General features: G+C 36.6%; 1 protein-coding gene across 1 annotated transcript in view; it reads right to left on the bottom strand.

The window, feature by feature from the left end:
* Positions 1-687: 687 nt before the first annotated feature.
* The window catches only part of LOC306878821 (SLIT-ROBO Rho GTPase-activating protein 3-like), a 93,934-nt gene continuing 67,330 nt past the window's right edge, over positions 688-27,291 (bottom strand). The window contains exons 9-22 of the mRNA XM_079431367.1: positions 26,740-26,937; positions 26,079-26,163; positions 22,452-22,479; positions 20,794-20,896; positions 19,120-19,180; positions 18,387-18,464; positions 17,427-17,561; positions 16,578-16,683; positions 15,679-15,906; positions 14,503-14,576; positions 10,025-10,205; positions 7,279-7,428; positions 6,719-7,028; positions 688-3,924 (exon numbers count right to left, since the gene is read on the bottom strand). Of these exons, the coding sequence (XP_079287493.1) occupies positions 3,487-3,924; positions 6,719-7,028; positions 7,279-7,428; positions 10,025-10,205; positions 14,503-14,576; positions 15,679-15,906; positions 16,578-16,683; positions 17,427-17,561; positions 18,387-18,464; positions 19,120-19,180; positions 20,794-20,896; positions 22,452-22,479; positions 26,079-26,163; positions 26,740-26,937 (2,175 nt within the window). The 3' untranslated portion in view covers positions 688-3,486. The remainder of the gene's footprint in view (positions 3,925-6,718; positions 7,029-7,278; positions 7,429-10,024; positions 10,206-14,502; positions 14,577-15,678; positions 15,907-16,577; positions 16,684-17,426; positions 17,562-18,386; positions 18,465-19,119; positions 19,181-20,793; positions 20,897-22,451; positions 22,480-26,078; positions 26,164-26,739; positions 26,938-27,291) is intronic.

Genomic DNA, 27,291 nt, shown 5'->3' with positions numbered 1-27,291 from the left:
TTTAGGATTATTATTACTATTAATAACAATAAAAACAAAAAAATATATATATTTTTTTCATTTTAATTTACATCTTTATTTGGAGCCAATTAATTGTTTTCAATTAGAATAACAGGAAAAATTCATACTTGTATTTACTATAGAAACTGACGATATTTTTTAACTATTTTTAAATGACTTTAGAGGCCTGGAAATATCAGAGAATTATAAAACTGAGATGTCCAGGCCACAAAAGTCATTTTAAAAAATCATCAGTTTCTATAGTAAATACAGGTACGAGATTTTCCTGATATTCTGTAACAATTAACAACTAATTTTCTCTGGACTTGGGAACTTTACTGCAAATCACAGAAGAATGATCCAAAACAGTCTGTTTTATACACTGAATTATGAATTATGTATTGCAGTATTCTGCATAAATTCTTTCCTGTAAATAAATTTAAGCCCCCATCCATCCAGGTGTACTTATGTAAAGGAATCAATTTTCTATAGAATTATATTGCTAGCCAATTAATTACTTTCAAGCTGAGAACAAATAGAAAAAGTCGTACAGTAACTTTATTCACTATAGAAATAGCTTTGGATGCCTGGAAATCTCAATTTTCTACGACCATGGAAACGCTTTACTTCAAATGCCCCAAAACAGTCTGTTTAATACATTGAATTATGAATTGCTATATTATGCCGTTTTTGTTTTACTGTAAACAGAATTAAGCCGTCATCCATCCAGGTGTAATTATGCAGAAATGTCAAGGCTGAATTCAAATGAACGTCCAGAAATAGATATGTGCCCTAGTAATAGCGAATAATAGTCTTTATGCATATGTTAAAATGATGCCTATGTGGAAGTGGTACGGTAAGAGACATTATAAACAAAATTAGAATCACTTCCTGAGATGAGCCGAATCCTCACAGTTATAGACCCAGTTTCAAATCGTTCCCTTGTGGCTAAAGGCTAACGTATTTTAGGACATTGTGCGTTGTATCTAGGGAAAGGCACCACTATCAGTCTTTGAACAGTGTTGCTTGGTAAAGAGAAGCACATGCAGTCAGTCTCCCTCACATGCGGACAACAGGCCCATGCTACTACAAAGCTGAGGAATTCAGACAGAAGCTAATTACCAGTCATTGTCAAGTAATTCAAGATGGCAGCAACAGTACATGGAGTCAGAAGAGATTGAAATTTTTTTATGCCCCAAATGCAAGCTTAAATCAGTATGGCACCAACGAGAAACGTAAGATTAATGGAGACAGATGATGTAACAGCTCAAGCATGACATCAAACGCAAATCTAGAGATATTTCTAGATTAAAAATTAGTAACAGTAGTAACAGTACTGTTTTCTTAGGGGAACCAATTTTATGTAATTAATTTTTTCCTTACACAAGCTTTCACATACCGTCGTTCTGATTGGACTATGCGTGAAGTGGCAAATCCTAAGGCAAACCGCAAGAGTAAAATCGGTGAAGAAGATGAGATTAAAGCAGTGTGTTTAAGTGGATATCTAGGTCAGTCGGGCAAATTTTGTACACGACTGGGTATTCCCTCTTCAAGCACCGCTCAGGGAGGAGGGCCAACGCTGAAGATGAACCGGAGATGATATGACAGATTGGGGGCAGTGGAGTTTCTCTTGATGGAGCTGGTTTCTCTAGGCTATTGAATATTTAGATGTGGAGGAGGGATCTGTACCTCACCGCAGAGAGTGTGGCATGGATTTACAAATTCATCATTCATTGCACAAGAAAATATGCTTTACTTTGCATCCTATATCTACCAAAAACAAGACTTTTTGGTGAATCTAACAAAAATATGTCCCAAGACCAAAAGAAAAAAATATGAAAATATATTTTGAAGAAAAAAACGAGTCATTCAGGATATTTTTGCATTATTGTATATTTATATTTTTTGTATTATGATATTATCATGTAGAATACTTCGATCGGGAGGAGGGATCTGTCCCTAGTCAGAAACAGTGTGGTATGCATTTACAAATGTATCTAGGAAATATGGTATATTTGACATACACAAGTTTTTGGGTGAATCTCACTAAAATATGTCCAGATCATCATAAAATCCAAAGAAAGAAATATGAAAATATATTGTGCGTAAGAAAATTAGTCCTGTTTTTAGAATTTTCTCCGTTATGATATTATTGTCAGGACAATAGATTCAATTTTTTATTTGGACAAATTCTCATCAAAAGTTCCGGGCACATTTGGTCCGATTCACCCTTTTACTTGGGTTGCTTGTGTATCATCTGGTTATTTTAGTAAGTATTAATATTCATATAATCAGTTGACAAAGTATATATAGCATACACGTCCAAAGCAGGACTATTTGAAATATGTAAATGATGGATGCTTGCAATAACATGGAGCTCATTGGAATGCCTTAAAGCCATGTAACTTGATAAGAATGAAGCATTTACATGTGTAAATTAGGCATGATGAACTGCATTTTCTTTTAGGAAGCTGATGTGATCCAAAAAACACAGAGAAGGAAAAAGTAGAGCACTCTCCCAATTAATATTAATATTAATGGCTCAGACTATTGATTCATTATTTGTTTGCGTCTTGGTTGTAAATGTTTTTGATAAAAGCCGTTCTAGTCTCCCTGCCTGTTCTGTCCTCGGCTGTACAAGATTGACACTTAAAAAAAGAATCTACCCAAAATGTATATACAAGTAAAACTACATTTTACCACAGGTTTCTTACAATTAGTTGGTATATTGGTTTTCTGCATCTCATATATGTATACAGCTTGGCTATGTTGTTACTTAGATGTATATCGCTTATTCTACAAACGAAAGGCATTACAAGTTCAAGTACAGTATATCTCTATTTACAACAGCTCAAAGGTAGCTGGCCGTCTTTGAGTGACCGTTTGGTTCTATTATATGTACAGTCCAGTTCTGGAGGGCGGGACTTATCACTAATTTTTAAAACAGTCCTCCAATGAGAGTTTACTCATTCATTAATAACTCTTCTGGCCAACCAGTGCAGAGAGAAACAAATGCAAACCACTCGTTTGATCTTGCTCTAAATAAAAATGTGGCCAAAATGGACAAGTTAATAGTAATTCTGAGGTAAAATTAATAATAATAATAAAAAAAGAGGAATTTATCTTTTTTTTCAACCTTCTTTTTATCATGGCATGAAATTTACCCTGGAATTGCCTTTTTCCCTTGTCTTTTAGGATTTTTTTGCTCTCTTTTTTTTCCACAGAGAGGTCAGGAAATGATGGGATGAACAGAATGGAATGGGAAAATCACCTGAGCCAGACTCAGCCAGAATTATCCGCAACCAGGCTCAACACGTCAAACCACTAGGCCACAGCTCAGCTGCATTTCTAGTACTCTCAAAGGCTCAAAAAATAAATTCAGAAACAAAATAGCAATCCTGAACTTCTTCCTGGAATGAGCATTTTGCCCTGGGTAGCCCTCACCAGCGCAGGTAGCTACACCGCACCACAGGCCTGCTGCTGCTGCTACATGGTCCCGGGTTTCTCGCCAGAGTTGGCGGAGGAAGCTGCAGCGCTGCTCGCGTTGTTTGGAAAGATCTTCTCTGTGGGGGTCACGGCAGGACTTCCCACCCCAGAGGAGCTGGAGCTGCTGGAGCGGTGCTGCGTGGGTGGGGGTCGCATGGGTCTCATAGGTGGAGGTCTGAGCTGGGCTCCGGCCAATCTGGCGGACAGCGCCGGTTTAAAGGTGGTCATCATCTCCGTAGTGGAGCTGCTGCTGCGTCTCAGGGCCGCGTCCGGGTCTCGGATCATGATGGTGTGTAAGGGGCTCGCTGGTTCTGAGCTCACAGGGTTCTTGAGCGGTTCTAACGTATCCAGAACAACGTCGGGAGCTTGTTTGGCTGTGTTTTGGCGTTCCAATTCACGGAGCTCATGAAGTGCGGTGTTCATCGTCTTCTCAATATCCTGTAACAAAAAATTGTTGACTTTTTACAGTTTTATGTTTTCATCATAGAACTATTCTTTAAAAATATGGACTAATATTTTTTATTTTAAAATGGCATTGAATTGCACTCAATAAAAATAACATTTAATATTAAACCAAATGTTCAAGGATTTAACCTTTAGGTTTTTAGGTTTAGGTTTTTGTCAACAGTATGTTTTAATTATGATTTTTAACAACAATTTTGACAAAATATTGACTAAATATCAATATTTTTCATTTCAGTCTAAAATGGCATTGAATTTTAGGCAAACAAAAATAACATCTGAAATTAAACCACGCTCAAGCATTATTTCTGAATTAAAATTGCTGAAAAAGAAATGAATGACGAAATATTCAATGAATTTAGATATTTTTCATTTTATTCTAAATGTCATTAAATTTAAGTCGATGAAAAGAACAATAAAAATAAATTTACAAAATACTGAATTGAGTAATTCTTCATTTAACTCTAAAATGGCATTTCATTTTCAATGTAATTTTAATTAAATGTTCAAGTTTTCAAGTCTTTTTGTCAACAGTGTTTTAATTCAAATCATTTATAATTATTTCAATGGAAATTTGTATTGATATCAAATGTGATATGATGAGAAAAACTGAAGATTTATATACAGTATATTCATGAAAAATGCAGTTTGTTTTAGTCATTATGCTGAAAATAGCTCTCGGTACTTCATTAACTGGACTCATTTGTCTTTAGTATTGTTATTATAACAGGGCTAAGCATTAGGGATGTGTTTAAATCCTCTAGCACCTCTAATAATGATGATGTGAGAAAATGATCGATAAGTTCAATTTGTCGGTTTCTGCACAGAAAGTATTTACAGAGCTATATGGCCTTAGAAATCTCTCATCTTTCCTGGAAATTCATCTTACTTTGTTCGGAAGCGGTCTAGTATATCACAGAGGCAGATTATGTTTGATATACACACAGTGTCGCTGCCGTCCTGATAGACTATAAACTCCCTGCTTTCCCGTTCTCTTTCAAGACTGCCCTCTGTCTCGCAGCTGAGCATGCCATAAAAATTTAATGTTCAGAAGATAAAAGGCTCATGAAGACACACACTCTCACACACACAAAAAGTACCTTGCAAGGTCTCATTACTGAGCAGATGTCATCAATAACCCCACACACCCCCCTAAACACATTTACACACGTTTCCCAAACTGCACATCAAGCAGTAATGTTAATCAGATCATGCAGTCTGCGCTTATATTGCATTATCAATATACAAAACAACACATTTCTGTCCAACGATATCAATCATACCTCCGTTTTGATGTCTGTATTCACATAAGCCATTTTCTTTTCATTAGGTGAGTGTAGACACAAAGGGGCCATTACAAAAGATCATTAACTGTTTCGTGTGTCACAGACTTCATTATTTAACCGCGCGCAAATGAAACACATGGATCAGTGCCAGCCTATCCCGTTCATGCTGATATCTGCTTTAGTGCCAGCTCTTTGTTTCTGCTGGATTTTCTTTGTTTCTAAATCTTGTCAGCTTCTTCAGCCTCACAGAATTCTAGGATAATTGAAAGGCTCAAGAGAAAAACCAAAAAGCTTTCATGACTACAACTTAAAAGACATTTTGAATCCTTCTGAGCTTTGATTTATAAGGGTACAAAATATAAGAAGATTTATACACTTACCAAGAAAATTGTAATGTTTGATCTCAGCAATAGCAAGCTATGTTTAAAATAATTATATATCTTTTAATTAGATTACGATAATTAACCTAAATATATTTTGTGGCTTTTTAGAATAATTAGTGGTGCTTGCTGACCATTTGGCCAAAACTTTGCGGTGTAAGCCTTGACTTGTATGATCTTGTATGCTCAAGTAGTGCAATTGAGAAGAGGTGCTATTACTTTTGTAAGCAATTGAAAGCACCGTTTTCTCTCAGTTTAGTTTTCATAATGTTTTCACATAATTAAAAAAAAGAAAAACTAAAATAATAATGATTTGTTTTTAAATACGTTAATTGTATCTACAATTTATCTACTATTATATCATTTGAAAATAAATAAATAAATAAAAATGGCACTGATTGGATATTTTTATAATACGATGACGTTTGTTAATTTTCTAAAATACAGTAAAAATGTAATATTGTGAAAAACATTTAAAACATTTAAAATAACTTTTTTCTATACAAATATATTTTAAAATGTAATTGATTTCTATGATGGAAAAGCTGAATTGTCAGCAGTCATTTCTCCAGGTTACAGTGTTCATTTATATATATCACATATATTCAGATTCAATCCCACAGACTATCAGTCTATGCTATATATAGAAATGTATTAATACAAGTAAAAGCAACGTTTTTGCCTGATGAAGTTCAGTGGACTGAAACGTTGCTTTCACTTGTATAATAATACATTTCTATATTTAGCATGGACTGATATTGTGCGGGATTGCATTTTTTTATATTTTGGATTCGACAGCATTGTTGGACTATTTTTCCTATCGTTTTCTCAGGTGTGCTGAGTTTGTGTTCATTGATATATTCAGATAGAAAAAGTTATTTAAATTGTAATAATATTTCACAATATTACTATTTTTACTGTACTTTGGTCAAATAAATGCAGTCTCTGTGAGTATAACAGACTTCTTTCAAAAATATTTTAAAAATCTTTATGGTTTCAAACTTTTGACCTCCAGTGTATACACACATGTGCACACACACACACACACACACACACAAACACACACACACACACACACACACACACACACACACACACACACACCTCTGCTAAAGCCTCAGCCTCCAAGGACTTGTGGTCTCCTAGGCTGCTGTGTCTTGTTGCTCCTGGCACAGGCCTGAGCGGGTGACCCTCAGGATAGACCTGTCTCTCAGGGAAGTTAATGCTGCCTGCACTGCCAAAGGTTCCCAAACGTCTCTTCTCAGGACTCTCTATGTGGCCTCTACTGACCACCACCTTGTGGGGGCTGCTGGGGCAGGCGGCGGCCCGTGGCGGTGTGTCTCGGGGAGGACTGTGAGAGTCAGTGCCACTGCGGTGCCGAGGAATGGCAGACCCATCCGAACGCAACCTAACCCTGCATAAACACACACGAGATCGTAAAAATCTTAAATCCAGTCCATCAATATTTTTGACTCAAAGCAGACTGGAAATAGAGTCAAAAAAGTTTTGTTAATTATTTGTGACACAAACAAGATGAGTAAGTAAACAAGCTGCGAGGAGAAACAGGACAAGCTTAAACACTTTAATTCAGATCATTATTTTTTCTTGAGGATGAAAATATGTAGAATAAATACAAGCAGAATTCTCCATAATCAGCCACTGACCGGCCCATGACTCTGCCGAAGTTGTAATCAGGCGAAGGTTCACACGGGGACTGCAGATCATTTTTGGATGAGGCTTTATCATCCAGTAAAGGTCCGCTGCTGGCCTCGCTGTCAGCCTTCTGACTCAGACTATCAGAGAATGCATCATCCCTAAAGAGATAGAGACAAAAAATCCTTCCGGTTACTCTGATAGTCCATGAAGGATTCCAAGTGGTGAAATTTGAATGGCTGATTTAAATTAAAAAATAGGCCAAAATAATTAATAGCTATTACTTAAAAGAACAATAAAAAAAACACTTAATTAGCATAGAGAAAGAGAAAAAGTCAACAACAAAAATTTAAGTTATTTCAAACTAGGGTGAAGTAGACTACTTAAAACGGCACGTAATTGTTTTGAGGCATTTGGTGGTGTGTCTTTAATTAAAACATACTAGTTTGTCTTACAGTAAAAACAGTAATATTGTAAAATACATTACAATTTAAAATAAATGTAATTTATAATTTAATGCAATTTATTCCTGTGAAGGCAAAGCTGATTTTTAGCAGCCATTACAGCAGTTTTCAGTGTCACATGATCCGTTAGAAATCATTCTAATGTGCTTATTTGTTGCTCTAATATTTTTGTTAATCATGATAACAGAATTTAATGTATCTGAAAAAAGTATTAATTTCTTTCTAAAAGACCCCAAACTTTTGAACTGTAGTCCATATCATTATGTTCACCAGCTATGCTGTCACACACACCAACATATCCATGTACATAAAGCTGGCAATGAAAGAAGCCTCTAGTTTCTTATTTTTCACTCTCAGTGGCCTCTGCATTACTCTCACTTCACGTCTCATTCCCAGAGCCCTGAGCAAGCAAACATCCACTGATCACAGTTTCACAGCATGTTCTCTAGCTGCTTTTACAGTTCTCTTGGGAGACAACAGCAGAAGGTGTTTGGTAATCTGAAGCTGTTGAACGTCACATTCATGGGGGGAAAAAAGTCTCAGAAAAAGTGTACAGCCCAAATGTTTCATTATGCAATCTTTCAGCAATTCATTTTTCTGAGTGTCTTTTGAACACACTAAATGGACTGAAGTACGTGCTTGTTGGACCCTTAATTTCAAAACCATTGCCATTAAGAGAAAGCTGATCCTCTCTAACAGCGTCTATTCTTCTGGTATGGCCTTCCACTAGATGTTTGAACATGGATTCAGAAATGTCCTTGTATTCAAACATGCAGTGTGCAACCCACAAAATCTGAAACTTTATATGCCTTTCATTTTTAAAGTAGTTAAGTCACTAGATGATTACAAATATACATTTTTATGTGCTTATGTCATATATAAATAATTTTGGGGTTTAAATTACAGCACAAATAACTACTGTTAAACAAGACTTTGGTTATTCCTCCCATCCTCTTTTCATTTTAGCAACTTCAATTTTCCTTATTTGCTGCAGTCAAACCTTGCAATATTAGGAACGGAGCTTGGACCGACCCTTTTAATAATCTCATTCATCAAACTGACACTGGTTAGACCATGCAAAGAGATAATGAGCATGTCATCATTTTAGTAATTGCTGAAACAGGACAGTTAATATCAGCTGATGATATAAATATGATCAACTCAAGGATGCTTCAATTTACTTTTTTTCACTTTCATGTCATTTCAAGACCTCGTAAAGCAGTAACAGAGGAGCAGAAAGCCCCTGAACACTTGATCGGCTTACTTTCAACTCACTTACAAGTACGTCATGTCCCATTGCACCCAACGAGCTTTGACATAAATGCATGCCTAGCACATTACGGCACCACTAATGCTTGGTGCTTCAGAAACACAATTAGACTCTTATAGTGTAAGAAAGGTTCCCTGCCAAAGACATAAGGGCATTCTTTAACTGCCATTCAGTGCTGTTAAATTTTAATTAAAGTCTAAAGTGTTAATGAAGGGAACTATTTGATTAGTCATATATTCAGGGGCGGTTCTAGACCACAGTAGCTGGGGGGAGCAGGCAGGGGCCATTTGTGCGTTTAGGGGGCGCAATTTTAAAATTCATCTTAACCTTAAGATTATTCATTCAGTAATTTTTCACCATGTCATGTATCACTGCAATCTTATGCTAATCTTGCTAATAGGCTTATGCCCTACTGAAAAATCAAACAAAAAAACCATCACAGAACATTTTAATGGTTTCCACTACAAATACCATTACAAACATTACAAACCATCAACGTTTAACCATTAAAAAATAGTTTTGGGACAAATTCCATTAGGATTTATTGGTTTTAACAAGCCACCAATAGAAGGCAACCAATTACCAGTAGAGACAAACAGTTTCCAGTAAAACCAAGTCCCATTTTTAAAACAAAGTCCCATTTTAACTAATTTTGTAATGGTGTCTATTGTATTTTTTTCAGCAGGGGTTTTATTTTTTTTTGATATATCCCTAAAATATATCATGAAATATCTCAATTCTCAAATACGTGTAAATAAATGCATTTTGCATCTTTATAGATTATGTTATTTGGTCTATAATGGATTTCACCCAAAATTGTTTGCTGTGATATGATTCCAAATTTAGGGGGGCCAAAGGGGGGGCACTGCCCCCCCTAGAACCGCTCCCCTCCATATATTACCCAGAGGGCAACACTTTCACAAGGCAACATGTATTGAACTGTCTTGTAACTAGTTCCAGGGACATAAAAATAAACAGATTTTGAAAAAAAAAAACAATACATTATTTTATTTAGATACTTACAAGTCTTGTACTACTATATACTGGTGAGGTATGAGGCCGTCAACCCCATTGTGTCGGCCCTCCCACCAGTCCTCAGATGCACGATGATACAACAAAAGGGATGCACCTTTTTTGAAGGACAGCTCTCGAGGAGTCCGACCCATGTAATCAAACTTTGCAATGGCTTCGATCTGCTCCACCTCTGTTTATGAGAGAGAGAGAGGAACAGGGAAAGTAGCACTCATTAACATGTTTGCACAGAGAATTATGTCAACAAATTTTCAGAGAGATTCAAAGCACTGCAACAGACTCAAAATCTGTCATGCTCCCAGCTGGTTCTCAGCAAAAACACTCACACTCACACCGTGTCTTGGCCAGGCGTGATATGACAAGTTTACAGCGATAAGCAGTTTGTCGGTCCAAACTAACCACAAAACTGCTGCATGACACCAAACGTATTAGATGTTTAATGCTCAGTTATGTGAGGTAAAATTTTGGAGCAATGATATTTCATAGTGGGTGAACTGGACTGTAGAAATACAAACCAATAGAATTTATAAACAAAAAGTACTACAAAGTCCATTGGTTGTCATAATTCTCTGGAAACAATGAAGTGAAGCAAAAACAAAACAAAACAAAACAAAAAAACAATGCAAAATGTCATTTTACTACACAAAAGTCCACAGACGATTTGTCAAAATTCACAAAACACAAGCCAAACAAAAACAAGCCAAACAAAACAAAAACAAAACAAAAGCAAGCAAAACAAAATAAAACAAAACAATAAAAAATCAAACAAACTTAGTTTCGAACAAAGCCCAACAAAAAATAAAATAACTAAATATAATCAAATAAAATAACAACAAAAAACAAACATGGATGAAACACGCTACATTCAGTGCGGTCAAGTGTACTGACACGGTTCATTTATTTTTAGGGCAGAATGACAGATGTGACTGATCATTCAACAACAACAAAAAACACTGTTCAACAACATAGCTTAGTAAAACAGGCTTGTGCACAGCATGTCAATACAGGATCTATTTGACAAATAAACGCACATACATTTATTTGTCAAATAGATCCTGTATTCAATATCATACAGACACACATTTATCAGATTAAGGTCTTACACATCAGGATATGATCTCATCCTTTACCCCATCAGGACTACAAAGAAACAGGCACATTTTTAATACAGATGGGCTGCTAAAAATGCACAGTGGACTTTATCTAAATCCGATCAAATCTGCCACCCAGATTCCATTTAACGTGGCCACTGCCATCACATGACCACAAATCAGTTCACGCTTCACCCCCCCAGACGTTGCCAGGGGCAAACAGACAGTGGGGTCATTCAGGGTTAAGGAGATATACAGAGCAAATCAGCGCTTGGCAGGAAACCTCCAAGTCGACTAGAAGAAACCAATCAGATTCATTAGGGTCTCCACCCAGGGGTGAAATTAAATACCGGCATGGCACAGAAGTGGAAGGAAAGAGGAAGAATGGAAATGGAGAGAGAGAGAAAATCAGCCTTTGCAATTCTATATTCGTCTGATTGTTTCCATTGTGACTGCACCTGATTGGCTGGATTGAAGGCTCAGAATCTGATTGCGATTTCTCAGCATGCGCCGAGGTTAACAGAGGAAGTTGCGATAGCGCTGTTTTGGAGCTAAAAGCATGTGACTTCAAACAGTCCTGAAGTCATGCATAAGGCAGGCTGTGGCTGATGAGCTCCTGAGGGAAGGCTGATTCCAGATCAGAGCACCAGACAGATCAAAACAGAATGTCAGTGAGGATCACAAACATATACTTAAGCATACACAGCATGCGATTTAACCAGTGACATACTGTTTAAAGCAGTTTAGAGCAGGGGTGGGGAACGCTGATCCTGGAGGGCCGGTGACCCTGCAGAGTTTAGCTCCAACCCTAATCAAACACACCTGAACCAGCTAATCAAGGTCTTCAGGATGCAGTTAGTTTTTTTTTTTCAGGGTTGGAGCTGAACTCTGTAGGAGAGTGGCCCTCCAGGATCAACGTTCCCCACCCCTGTTATAGAGCTACCTCTAAAAACATGATTACTTTGAATGTTTTATGTTACAGCTCAAAAAAATAAAAAAAACATTACCAATAAAATTAATTTTGACTATTTTTGAATGGAATACTACCATACTGCTTTTTGGTAAGCATACACTTAATACAGCTTAATATTTATAGACATGTTATGCATTATGTAATATGAGGCATTCTTGTCGCATGACCTTATTAAAGTCCACTCACAGTCCAGAGATTCTATCATAATCTTACCCTCGTATCTTTCTATACCTTTATGCATTTGTTCATTCTGGACTGCAAAATATTTTCTGTAGAATGTTGGCAACCAGACAGTTTGGGTTCCCATTGACTTCCTTTGTATGGACAAAAAATATAATGGAAGTTAACAGGAACTGAAACGATTTGGTTACCAACATTCTTCAAAATATCGTCATACAGTTTTGGAAGGACATGAGGGTGAGTAAATTATGCACATTTTAGTAGCATGTTTAGAACTTATTATATACAGCACATATTGCTCCACAATAAATAAAGTTTCTCTCTCTCTTTTTGTCTTTGTAAAGGTCTGAAATGATAGTCTCTCTGCTGCCCCCACCAGCTTTGGAGCACCGCTGACATTTATGTGACGTTATCACAGGCTGACTAAGTGCAACATAATTTTGTCTGGAAAATGTCAGATCAAGAGAAGTTATTCTGAAATATGCATTTACAATGCAAGACAAGGCTGGTCATACAAACTCAACATATTGGCCTTCATGAGGGGCAACCTGCTGAATAAAACAGCGTTTTAAAATCCACCTCATTCAATGCTCCTGTGAATGTGCGAGACTTCCGATTCTATAGGTAAAATAGCTAGAAGAATAATAAAATGTGTGATAAATGTTAAAATGTTTTGTGCTACAAACCAGTGTGTTTATGATTAGGATAACAGAGTATAATAAACTGAAATAATAAGACAACAAGTGCAGCTTTCAACAGAAAAACAAACTATATTCTATTTTAGTGTTAAAAAGGACCCACTCTTTACCCATTAGTTGAGAACAGAACCATTTTAGTGAAACTAAAAAAACAACTTCTTGAATGAGCAGCGAGCTGTATGCGAGAGATGGTATCAGCGATGTGGCTGGTGTTTGGGGTTAGTGAGAGCGAGAGCAGCTCCATCAATCAGTAAATGAAGGGAGTGAGCACAGGAAGCCCCGTTTACTCACCCTGAACAAGAGAGAGGGAGAGAAGAAAACAAAGTGATAAAAGGCAAAGGAGGAGGCAATTAAGCAGAGAAAACCAAGGGCTGGAAGAGAGAGATGAAGCGCAAAGATTGCTGAAACTGGGCCAAAAGAGATATTTCTGTCTGTCTTCATTTAATATAGCAACGGAAACATCGCTAGACTATGCTATAATTTACATGTGAGAAATGAAGAGGGTGAAGGGTGAGAGAGGAAGGGAGAGAAGAAAAAAAAACAGAGAGAACGACATTTTCAAGACCTGGAACCTCATATAACAGCTTATGAATCTGTGCTGCCAGGTTTCAATTTGAGATCATCTTTCTTATCCCCTCATGGCTTAACAGCCAATAATGATGCGCACTGCTGAAAGGGCACTACTCTGATTGGCTGAGCTAAATGTCAATTATAACATCCACCAAACAACATAACCTGGTGTGTATGAAGTATTTCTTTCAATTGTTTATATAAAAAATAAACAAACCTTCTAAAAGAACTAAATACAATTAGCCTCAATTATTAAAAATATATATATTTATCATATATTAAGTTTATTTTCTTACCCCACTATTATTTTTTTAAATGCTGAAAATCTAAGAAATGATTTCCACTGGGGTGAGAACAATAAACCTACTGTAATTATTGTAATATATACATTTTTTGCTTTTCCTTTAAATGCATTTTGCTTTAAGGATGGTTAGATATTTTCTGGAAAACACAACAAATACTGAAAGTTTTTTTGCAGCACAGTCAAAGTCTCATATTGGCTGTGGTTGTATGAATAATATTTTTTGAGGAAACTGTTTAGATCAAACTGAATATGGCCCAGATGTTTCAATGCCAGCTTTGACATCTGATGTCAGTTATGTGGTTGGCATCCATGTGCGCACACACACATATATACACACACACAAGCCAGAAAGGTCAGCCAGAGCACAACACAGCAATGCTAATGAACACATCATCTTCAAAATGCACAAGGCAGAGCAATTTTTCAGTATTTTTAAAGAAGCAATATGTGGTTATTTTGATTCCTTTCAACCCCAAAGGCTAGCATAACAATCTGACTATTTGTATTGGTTAAGTAAACAAAAAACCTCAAATGCTGATTTTTGCTTCTGGTCGTTTGTGGTCTACTTTACAATACAATACACAGCATCCTGCCATAAGAGACAATGATATGAGAATGCAAAAAGCACTGAATGAATGCATAAATGCCTGTACCATCATCGCTTGTGTGTGGTTCGGTGCAGTTGTCCGCTTCATCAATGGTGCCTGGTTCACTGTGAGGACTGTCACTGTGTGAATATACACACATAAACAAACACAAAGAGTTAGAGATGTTTAAAAGCACAGTAAACACAAAATCTGCACACATAATAATACAAGCATAAAAAAACATGGCAATTACAGTTCTGCAAAACCACGCAAACAGTAATCAATCCAATATCAGAGACTCGTGAAACTGCAAGCATTGTGGATTAAAATTCACAAGTCACATACAGTAGCTATCCATGGGACTTAAAGCAATATGCCACAAGAGACTGTGTGTTTTGTTGATCTTACCATGGTTAAGAGTCATTAGGCTTGACGTACGAGTAAAAACTGGGTAACAAACAGCATTATGAGGCTTATTGCTTTTAAAAAAAAGCATGTTCGATGAGTACGGCAAAAGTCTGGGGTCAATAATTTCTAACAGTGCTCAGCATTGATAATAATAGTGTTTCTTAAGCACCAAATCAGCATATTAGAATAATTTCTGAAGGATCATGTGACACTGAAGACTGGAGAAATGGCTGCTGAAAATGCCATCACAGGAATAAATAACATTTTTAAAATATATGAAAACAAAAAGCAGTTATTTTAAACTATAACATATTTAACATCTAACATATTATTAAATATTTCATAATGTTTTTGATCAAATAAATGTAGCCTTGGTGAACATAATCTAATTAATCAGAATCTAATTTCAAAAATACGGTGTATATATCAAAAAAACATCTGACCCCAAACTTTTCAACGGTGCTGTGTTTACATTTATTACTAATACTAACCAAAGCAAACCATTTCCATCCACTATCTTGGAATACCATGTAATTCATGGTTTATTAATATTGTAATCATTTAGAACAATATTATACATCAAAGAACCAAAAAACCATGGTATTTTCTTCTCATACCAACACTGTATCATGGTCCCACTAAAATTTTTAAAGCCAAAACTATCTTTCTTACAAGGTTACAAAAAATCTAAGTTACTACCTAAGTTACTCCACTTTATATGACCTGAGTGCTAAACTCCCCATTCATAGTACTGAGCTCAGTTTAAGCCACAGCTGGCTCTAATGAAGGAATTATGACATTCTTTAATAACATCAAAATACAGCTAGAGCTCACCAGTACTCCTCTCCTCCAGTCATGCATTTCTCATAGACAGGACCATCCAGCTCACGCAGGCTGGGGAAGATGACCTCGTGGTTGATGATGATGGTCTTGATGACCTCATTAACATGAGCCTGACAGGCCACAGGGTCCTGACCCTCCGGGATGGGCATCAGAGTGGGTCCAAAACAGATGGCAAGGTTATATGGGTCCATCATGTTCTCATCACTGTACTGGGACAGACTAGAGATGAAGAGACAGTGAAAAAGATCTTAGAGGTGATGTAATGCTACGGGAATTACAAACTTTCAAAAACTTTTTTACTCCTGCTGTCTATTTCAATATATTAATTCATAACTTTGTCCCAGAGAATTCATCTTCATGTACAGTGTATTATCTTTCAGCTCATCTCTCATTGGGAAGTCTCTTGACTGCAGAAGTGAAGTTCAAATGAGTCAGAGCTGCGAGCACCGAGAGCAAAGGGGGAAAGAAGTCAGAGCGAAAACTCATGATGTGAAATCAAATTCTTTGTTCGGTCTGGGGGAGGGTGAGAACAGGAAGCATCAATAAAAAGCCAGGAGAACAGGACAGGTATAGTACAGTACAGACTGATGGGTTTCTTCTGGCGTAAATATCCTCTAAAGCACTCCTTGACAGACATGGTCATAAATTAGACAAGAATTGTGGGGGCTGTTGAATAGCTCTTTGTAAATATAATGAATGTCTTTGCTTGTGACTGCTGCTATTCATATAAATGGTGATTTACTAGGAGATTTACAGTCTGAAAACAGAGATACTGGGAAGGCAGTATAGTAAAATTACAGATTAGCCTTCCACTTTTGAGCATGTCTTGTGTGTGACTGCAGGTCAACTAGTTTAAAGTATGCCACAAAAAAACAGTATATAAAACTTACTGATTTAGAAAAGCAAACAGGTATCGCATGACGATGATGATGGTACGAGGAAGGGTGACGATGATCTGCTGGATGTGGTGGGCTCTTTCCGCAGATGATTCAAGCTCTGAAACAAGAAACCGACAAACAAACTTTTCAACAAATTTAAATATACATACAACTGTTGGTAAGACTGATTCATGTTTTTGAAAGAAGACTCAACAAAGCTGCATTAATTTGATCAAAAATACAGTAAAAACTTTTGTTTATAATTTAAAGTAATGTTTTCTATTAAACATATACTAGAATGTAATTTATTCCTTTGATGACAATGCAGAATTTTCAGCAGCCATTACTCCAGTCTTCAGTGTGTTACATAATCCTTCAGAAATCATATTAATATGCTGATTTGGTGCTCAGAAAACATTTCTGATTATTAATGTTGAAAACAGTTGTGCTGCTTTTGTAAAACCATGATACTTTTTTTCAAGATTCTTCGATTAACAGAAAGTTTAAACGAACATTATTTATATGAAACCAATGTCCTGCAACATTAGAAATGTCCTTACTTTTAAACATTTTAATGCATTCTTGCTGAATAAAAACATTAATAAAAAATAAAAAAACGAAATCAACATGAATGTTTACTTGTTTTCTGAATGCATTACTTTTAACGTTTTCTTGCCAGACATTTTTTTCCCAAAAACTAAATATAAGAAACTGACAAATTGCTTTGTACTGTAAAATTGTTAAGATGAAGCCAAGCCCCAGTAGAAGCATACAACAAATAACAGCAATCTATGGAGTAATATCAGGTTTAATCACTCCAGTGACATTTTGACCTATCCTGCAGCTGAATGAAACACTCACTGACGGTGGACATCAAATCCAGGAAGCGCTCCTTGGGGAAAAGAGGGTTCTCCAGCCCTCTGAAATACAGCTTGAGAACGCCAGCCACAGAGTTGATGTCATGATCGCTCTGATCATCAACCAGTGGGTCCTCACCTGAAATAAATGGTGGAAAAATAGTGATTATAAAAGAAAGATGCACACACAAACTCCTAATATATAACAAATAACGTAAAGTAAGTTAAGGGTGTACAAAATGGGGATTTGCCTCTTTCTGCTGCTTAGTTCCCTAAGCTTAACAAGAACACAGATTCAGGCACTAGCAGGCACCTTCATTTTTTGGATGCTGATGATTCAATTGCCTTTGCCACAATAACAAGGTTGCACATTAAAACGTAGCTATTTATCAACAACACAGCTGTATAACACCTAATGACTGATATCCTTATGGTATCAGTTTTTTGTTTATCTTGCATCCCTTTTGTAGCTGAAATATGCACTCTTCCTCCATATCTGATCAATTGAGTAGCTTAAAAAGAGATGACGACAATTCCAGTAAAAGATTATCTGACCAGTTACTCTGGCTATCCAATCTCTGTATTACTATTTTAAGAATTGCATTTGTATTTGTATTTACTATACTATTTCTGGGTAGTAAAAGTTTCAGTGCAAATGGAATGATTTTGACGATGAAATAGCCTTAGAAATGGCTTATATAATTTGATACATCATTTGTCAATATCAAAACCAGGCAGATGATTGTTCATATCTGCAAACATGAGCTAAATGTAGAATCAATTTGTTTCACAGGAAAGCTTTTCTAAATTGAAATCCAGTCACCAAATTTCATTTTCTGATGTTATTTACACCCTCTGCTCAGGAATGATGATCTGGTGTGCGGAAGAAACATATTCACAGTTTGGAAAGTACATAAACAAAAATAACGGAAAAATAATTACAGTTCATCTCTAGGGGCCTAACCTCTTTCAAATGAATTTTTAATATCGTTGACTTCCACCTGAGATCCAGGAACTCGGAATATGCCTTGTTGTTGCAGCCCTGGCACAGGAAAGTAAAAAGAAACATGAGTCGAAAACTTGTCAAGGCATGATATTGCATTATTTCCAACTCAAAACAAGATGCGCACAGGAGGAAATGCAACATTTCCCTCTAAGGGGTCCTTTATTTTTGGCACGTATGAGTTTTGCCAAAGAAGTTCCAAACATTTTCAAGATTTCATTGGATCCCGAGGGAACGCCTGTGATCTTAAAGCAGTAATCTCAAAGAAAGACTGGATTAGGTTCTTGTTAATAATCTTTGAGCCAGCAGAGAGAATAGAGTTTACAGTAATATTATTTTCAGCCTTGACGTCTATAAAAAATTATAGTCTCTAGCAGAACAATAAATCATCAATCCACTGCATACATAGCAGTCAGACCGATGTCATTCTCTAAATTCACTGACTTCAGCTTTACCCTAACAGATGGACTTTATATGGAACTATTTCCAAAGTATCATGGGATCACTTAAACTTCCAACAGATGAGTCCTTATTCAAATTAGCATCTGTGTCTCTTTCTGGTTGAGTATGTCGAGTGCTCTCCGAATGATAAGGGGATGTGTTGTTTTTGGAGAGCTCTCTAATGGTTTCCAGTAGCTCCTGAGTCAGCATGTTTATCTGCAATCGATTAGTGACCTTTCTTTAAACCGCTTACCATATAGATTAATGTATCGAATACAGCTCTCCGCCACCAGAGGAATGGGTTGACCTGAGTCCTGAAAGACAACAATCATTACAAAATGGCACCAGTTTTAAAGCTGTGGTTGAGATTTAAAGGGACAGTTCACCAAAAAAATGACGATTCTGCTCAACCAAACCTGCCTTTCTTCTTCCGGGGAACAAAAAAGGAGATATTTTGAAGACAGTTTTGTCAAAGTAAAACAAAATTGGACTCAATTAACTTTAATTGTATAGACAAAGACCATTTTTCAAAATATTTTCTTTAGGGATTCTGCAAAATAAAGTAAGCCATACAGGTTTGGATCATCATTAGGGTGAGTAAATGATTACAGAATTGTCATTTTTGGGTGATCTGTACCTTTAAAGGTGCACCTCCTCATTTTTCTCTCATTAAAAAGTAAACAAAAAGTACTAAGTAGTGTACAATTATGAAATAGTAAACAATCATGTTTAATATCGTGTACACTCCTAATAAATCTAATAAAACCTGTTGTATCTAACATGGAGCTGGTCACATCTTTGGGCATGCATGCTGAGATCACATGACCTGCTAAAAATGACTTGCTTTATCTCTGTAATCCATATTATTGGACATGTTTTCTTGTGGAATATGAATTTGAAGAATTAAACCAGCTTTTTCTAGGCCACTGCTGTGACTGGAGTTTTATCTCTTGTGAGTATACATTATTTAAATTTTATTGTATAACTAAACAAATATTTTTAACATATTTGTATATCCTTAGATGCAAAACTTTTTCTAAATGGGAAAAACTGCTTGGTGCACCTTTAAGTAACATTTTTCTAAATGCTTTAAAAACGGAATACAAAACTACGAAAAATACATTTTGACAATTTTTTCATTGTTTTAGTAGAAAATAAAGCAAAGCATTAAGCATGTCTGTCCTCAAGGGCATAAGACAATAGAAAACGTTCAGCCAAGGCTGCTAGTAGCAACTCATCTGAAGTTCGCTACAGAAAGCTTGTTAGAATTTCTCTTTGAACTCTTGTGGAAAGCAGCAATGACATCATTTGTCTAAGCAAATGTATTACAGCCTTATCTGAAAGGTAAAGACAGTCCATGCCTGGCTCTATTCTACAGTACCTGATTGCGGGTACGAGCATTCCGTCTTCCCCTAGAACACAAAGCAGCATAGAGCAGAGCAGAGGAGTGAAAGAGGTGAGAAAATCACAGTTAGAGAGGAAGGGACGACAGAATCGCCATGAAGACGAGAGTGGCATGATGGTGACTGGGTGGAATAGCATTAGGGCAGCTCAAGGAATGGCTTGAGATGCAGTAAAGGGAAGCATGTGGAGAATGTGATACCCTTTGCTTAATTTTCTCTGCAATTTATGTCTTTTTAAACAAAATACATTAAATCTAAGTGGTAATCGACCAACTGATTGCGTAAATTAAGCATTAAGGCAGTTCCTCACAAACTAATGGGCCCTGCTGAGTCTCTATTTAGGCAGGAGGGCATCAACTGCCACCCTTATCATCTGCATCATCGCCACCTGGCGAAAGACGGGAAATTAACAGAAGCAAATAGGGGGTGTGAGCGCATGAGTCAGTGAGGAAAAAAACAGACAGAGCTTCAGCCATCCCTCCAGCCCATCAGGGGGCACTGTTAGCACCAAAGTCAGTGGGTACCTTAATGAAACTCTCCATATTGCCGTTAAACAGCTTATGGTTATAGATGGAACGAGGCCGTGGTTTCCGCAATTTCTGTGGTTTCGGGGGAAGGGTTGGGGGTCTGAGGAATGGAGATGGTTAGATGGAACAAAAAACATACACAACACCCTCTGAATGACATACTATAATCAAAAACCTTAAAACCTACACAGCAAAAACTCTTATTTATGTCTCAGTGGAGGAAACAGCCGATAATGAGGGGTTTAAATAAGCAACAGGCATTAATTGTTGTTCTTTAAAAGATCGTAATTACATCCTAATGCTTTTGACCTCAAATTAACCGATAACAACTGCAGGGAGTTTTCTATTCCCTATAGGAGCACTGAATCAGGCCCTTATTGAAACATTTAGCTATGGAAACATAATTGCTATTCTGACAAATGCAATCAAAATCAAACATGACATGGCTCTGTACTTTGGTGGTTACCTGAGGGCACAATCACAAGCTGTTGTTTATATTTGCTTACACGATTAATCATTAACAGATATGGGCTAGTTGGATGTTTTCAACAAAATTGTATAGATATTTTGTCATAGAGCTTGAACAAATACCATTTCTCTTTATTATTTGGGCCTTAAACATATTTTATGCAGCTACGTGAATGAAAACGCTTCTAGCTACACTAGCATACTTTCACACCAACATATGCATTGGTTAAGCGTTCGCAGCTGTAAATGTGGAACATTGTTTTATTTAAAATTTAAAATAAGGGCATATGATCATCAATGGAAACACTGGTAGATGTCATCCAACTGAGAGGTCAGAAGAGGCCTGCATCTGTTTACCAGGAAGGCTCTATTCTCAGCATTCTCCAACTGTCAGAGGACATTCTGGATAACCCAGCATGAGCTGAGCCCCTGCCAGAGACAGCTTGAGGACAAGTCCCCTTTTGACCGTCATGCAATATCAAAAAAGTTTTTACCTGGCCTGTTAAGTGTTTTAGAGGTTGTTTTAGCAGCTGATCATGCAGAAAATGGAGTGAAAACTCATCTCTTTTTAGTCTAAAAATGCCACAACAATGATTTGCGACTGTGGTAAAATAACTTTTCCATTAAAAACAATAATCATGGATATGGGTAATGAATAATAAATATGAATGAGAGGTATAACACGGACTGAATCTTGTTCTTTAATGACTCAATGGCTTAACAAGTGCAGTTTTCTTTAGAGACAATTTAATTGGATAAAAATCTTGAGAGATTGAGGTAAAAGTATATCTTCACTCCTTAAAATAAAGGTTTCAAAAGGGTGTTTTCACAGCTATACAATCTTAACATTGAAGGTGAACATTTTGTGCCATAGAAAGGTTCCATAGATGTCAAAGGTTTTCAAAGAATCATAGATGCCAATAATGTACCTTTGTTTTTAAAAGTATACTACAGAAGAAAAGTGCCGCAAAGAACCTTACAGTGAACAGTTCTTCAAATAACCTTTTGTTTCCTAGTGTGAAGAACATGTTAATAATCTACGGAACCATTTACCATTATAAAGGGCATTTATGCAATGGAAAGGTTCAATGGATGGTGAAATTTCATCATGGAACCACAGATGCCAATTAAGAACCTTTATTTTGTTTTTGAAAATGTTAATTTCATCATCAGCAGAACTTTCTTACCTTGTAGTTCCACATTCAGCTCTTTCTCCTAAAAAAGAGAGTGGAAAGAGGGAGGAGTTAGAAATGTCATTATTAGCATGATTTCATGTGCTGGGTTCTAAAGCTCGGTCAGAGTGTACTGAGGGCTATCGTGAGAGTGGCCAGTGCTATTGAAGACGAGATGAATGGGTGAGCAGACACACAGAGCTTGAGACAAAGAGAAGCACTGGTCACCGTAGAAACCTCGGAAAGGACCCTGTGGGGTGTCAGACGGTCACAGAAGGAACTAAAGGGGCTAAATGAGTGAGTGAGTGTGTGTGTTTGTATTTGTGGGTATGAGGGTGTGTAAGAGTGGGTGTGCATCAAGGCATTCATTTCACACTGGTGACACTGAGCGATGTCTGTGACGGCTCGCTAGGTTCTTTGTCCCAATGTCCAGTGCACTGAAAAGGGTTCCTTGGTATCGCCATCATACAAACAATGAAAATATAAATAGAATGGTCAAAAGGAAAAATGATAATGTTTCCAAATTATTCAAATGTCAGTTTTCAATTTTAAATTAAATAGTAATAATAATAATTGATTAAAAACAAAGATAAAACACTCAGGAGTGACAATAATGCACGAATTAAACTATCACACTAAACTATCAAACTACTTAAATGTTAGTTTTGGATTTCAATTTAAAAAAGTAAAATAAAATAAAATATATTTTTGTTTTCTTTTATTTGTTAGATTCGTTGTTGGGTTGATGCCAGGACGTTGCTTAGGTGTAAACAACTGGGTGGTTGTTAAGTATTTGCTATTTTTGCTATATCATATCTCTATCACACTGTAGTGCCTAGACAAGGCTTGTATCTCTCCTTTGTAAGTATAGGATTTTGTTTTGTTTTGGTTTTTTAGCTTGTGAAATCTGACTACTGAAAACAACCTCTGCTCAACAAGCTCCACAATTCATGCCAACAAATTATTGTGGAAATCCAAAAATAATGGTAATGCTAAGCACACCATTTTTAAAAAAGCATATAAAACTAATCTAATGCAATAAAAAAAGAATTCTGTTGAAAAAGTAGAAAAAAATGACAAAAAAAAATTATCTCTAGAGCACCTGCCCATAATGCAGACCAAGTTCTTCCAATTCTGAATCGTCATGTAATGAGGTGGAACCACTAATGTTTCTACATGGGTACTTCAGAGATGAGAAGTGGGCCCTCAAATCATTTCATTTCACTAAATCTGTATATCAAATGGAGTGGTTCCCATGTGCCTTTGCTATGCCCTCTAAAATCATTCCAAAAACTGAAAGGCTTTTGTCTTGCCAGCTGAGGAGTTCGAATCCTTTCCAACCATGCGTCTGGATATTGGTTTGGGAGGATCTGGTTTACACCCAGAATATTTGCAAATTGAGACAGTTATTCTTCCACATAACTCATTTAAATAAGTATCAGCATTTAAGCCAGGTCGCTGGTGACATGGCAACCCTCGATAACATTAATGGAGAGAATTGGATGTTAAGCTAATTGGCTTAATGGATCGAGGATCAATTAGGTGAATAATTTAAAAACATGGGCGGTACCTGCTGCAACCATAAGTGACAAGCTCATGTATATGCACTAACGCACACACCTTGGCTAGCCTCGAGTGTCTGGTTTTACTGAGACGATATGGTGAAGTGTAATTGAGCACACAGTCTGGTGAGGGGAAGAGGGCAGGACTGGTCAGCGATCATATACGTGGATGGCTGGACTCAGCTGGGACATCCCACAGTGTGCTGTCATTAGATTATGAGCTGCTGCACAGGCAGCTGCTGAAATCCCCCCTCGGTGCCACTAGCTGATTGATTAGGCGTAAACTGCCCGTAACCGAAGTGACAAGAGGCCTTATGGGAGATGCGGCCATGAAAGCAGAGTCTTTCTAATTATCTGACAACAAAAGGCCTCATACCTAAAGGAATATTCAAGGTAAATTTCAACTAAATGTCTATGGATGGCATCTGTGTCCCTCAGTTGCTAAAAACAAAGCATGTTCACACTAATACATGTAGAATGGCAGCCTAGCTTTTTTGTTTTGTTAAATCACTTAAATGGATTATTTATACCCTAAAACACTGTCATAGCTTAACAACATTTCAGTCTTTCTTCAAGCATTTGCTTCAAAAAGGTCTTTGACTACAACATTATTATTTCCCTGAAGAAAATCTTTGCCGTTATCTAGAAAGTCTACAAAATCTACAACAGTGTGTAAGACTTTTTTCACTGTATTAGCTGTCGGTACAATGCAAAAGTAACAGGGTTTATGTTTTAGCAATAGTTATTATATCAGTTGAAAGACTGGACATAACTTTGCACAGAAGAGTTAGTAAACAATCATACTTTTATTATATTAGCACGTGTAAAAAGTTTGCAGACCAAGTTCTTCCAATTCTGAATCGTCATGTAATGAGGTGGAACCACTAATGTTTCTACATGGGTACTTCAGAGATGAGAAGTGGGCCCTCAAATCATTTCATTTCACTAAATCTGTATATCAAATGGAGTGGTTCCCATGTGCCTTTGCTATGCCCTCTAAAATCATTCCAAAAACTGAAAGGCTTTTGTCTTGCCAGCTGAGGAGTTCGAATCCTTTCCAACCATGCGTCTGGATAGTGGTTTGGGAGGATCTGGTTTACACCCAGAATATTTGCAAATTGAGACAGTTATTCTTCCACATAACTAATTTAAATAAGTATCAGCATTTAAGCCAGGTCGCTGGTTTTAATACAACATTATTATTTCCCTGAAGAAAATCTTTGCCGTTATCTAGAAAGTCTACAAAATCTACAACAGTGTGTAAGACTTTTTTCACTGTATTAGCTGTCGGTACAATGCAAAAGTAACAGGGTTTATGTTTTAGCAATAGTTATTATATCAGTTGAAAGACTGGACATAACTTTGCACAGAAGAGTTAGTAAACAATCATACTTTTATTATATTAGCACGTGTAAAAAGTTTGTGTTATGGTCATATTTTAAATGTTTAATCCCCATTTGTATTAACAAACTGAAGGATAACTCAAAAATACCGTCTATGGTAATTCACAGTGTAATATAGATGTGGAATATACTGTAAACATAAGGCTGAAAATGCTTAAACAGTGTTTAAAGCTCTATACCCAAAGATAGATGATTTTTTTTATAAATAAACATTTACATTAGATTAAATTCAATATATATTTTTTTATATATAAAATGTAATTAATTAAAAATCCCAGACTGCCATGGAAGAATGACATAAAGAAAATATAATTTCTTTATATCTTATTTATGTCGCTAATCAAATTGGTGACACTGACCGTATGAAAACATGATCATCAGTTCTACACAAACTTGTGGAATTTGTGCCAGTTCTGCCAGCGTTAAATTAGAGAAGTAGACACAAAATAGAAGAATTTTCACTAGTGGTCTTAATCTTTTGGCCCTCACTTCTGTATATATTGTCCAGTTAGTTTAGAAACATTCATTATACAAACTTTTTGAGCTCGCTATGAAGCAACAACTTTCAATTTTATATCCAACAGTGCCCAAAGTTGCAATTAGATGCCAGAGGCTTAACTGACGCTCAGCGTTTCCAGAGAGCAGAGAGAAACTTATTTAATAAACAGACAACTCACCTTCCCCCAGAGTCTGTTTCAGCAGGTCATGCTTGGCCTGCAGCTTAATGATGAGGTTACTGCCGTTCAGGTACTCCTTGAATTTCTGCGACACAGATGAAGGCGTCAGTGAGCTAATGATTTTAATAGGATGTGACTAAAACAGGGGAGTGATGTGTGCTGTGGGAAACAAAGAACAGATTTCGCTGTACTTTGCACGCCGCAAATTCAATCTGTTCCAATAGGAGGAATTAATTTCCGTCTCATTGGTGAGGCATGGGCCTTGTCACGAATGTTTTGCGGATTTGTGCGTGATGACTGAGTTTGGACAGACAGATAGGACAGGCCGAGTAGACTTTGATATCAGTATCTGCAGAGACGATTGTGATGAGAACCATTTATTAAAAGATCTACTGATATTCCAGAGAACCTGGACTTCATCTTTATCTTTTTTAAAAAGCATTATAAATGGAAGATGCCAGGTTTTGCCATTTTATGTCCAAAATAACTAATAATTAGGAGTCTCAATCGAATAAAAATTTAATTCATTACATATGCTGATTAAATAATTCACAATTAATTTGATATGCCACTCACTAAAAGTCATATAAAATTGGACTAATAATAATAACAGTACTTGTGGTCCCAGTGTTTATGGTCTGAGAAAATAAGGGCCACTCACAGTGAAGTAGAAGACTTCCGTCTCCTGCTGATTGGCTCGTCTCTTAGCAATGTTTAATTTGCTCATGTAACTCTCAGAAGCCACGGATTTGATGGACTCCGTGGATCGGCTGTGCTGGAAGGCATCTGATACATCAAAGTCCTCCACTGTCAGCATGTCTTGTAAGGTCTGCATGGTGGCATCCAGGGTCTTGCGCACCTAATTAAACATAGCAGGGACTCAGTAAGGTGAAAGAGAGATGAGTATGAACTCAGGGAATATAAGTTACGTAAGATTTACACTACCGAACAAAGTTTAGGGTTTAAGTTAAAATTTATACTTTCTTTAATCAAATATTCATTAAATAAGTCAAAAGTCACAGTACAGAATGAATGTTGTTCTTTTGAATTGTCTTTCAACTGAATTGTTTACAAAAAATCACGGTTTTCACAAAAATATTAAGCAGCATAGCAGTTGTCAACATTCATACTAAAATGAAATGTTTCTTGAGAACCAAATCAGCATATATTACAATGATTTTGGAAAGATCATGTGACACTTAAGACCGGTTGC

The sequence above is a fragment of the Barbus barbus genome (genome assembly GCF_936440315.1).
Source record: "Barbus barbus genome assembly, chromosome: 13".
Classification (NCBI taxonomy): Eukaryota; Metazoa; Chordata; class Actinopteri; order Cypriniformes; family Cyprinidae; genus Barbus; species Barbus barbus.
The sequence above is the reverse complement of the archived record's forward strand: the minus strand, read 5'-3'. Positions and strand labels throughout refer to the sequence as shown.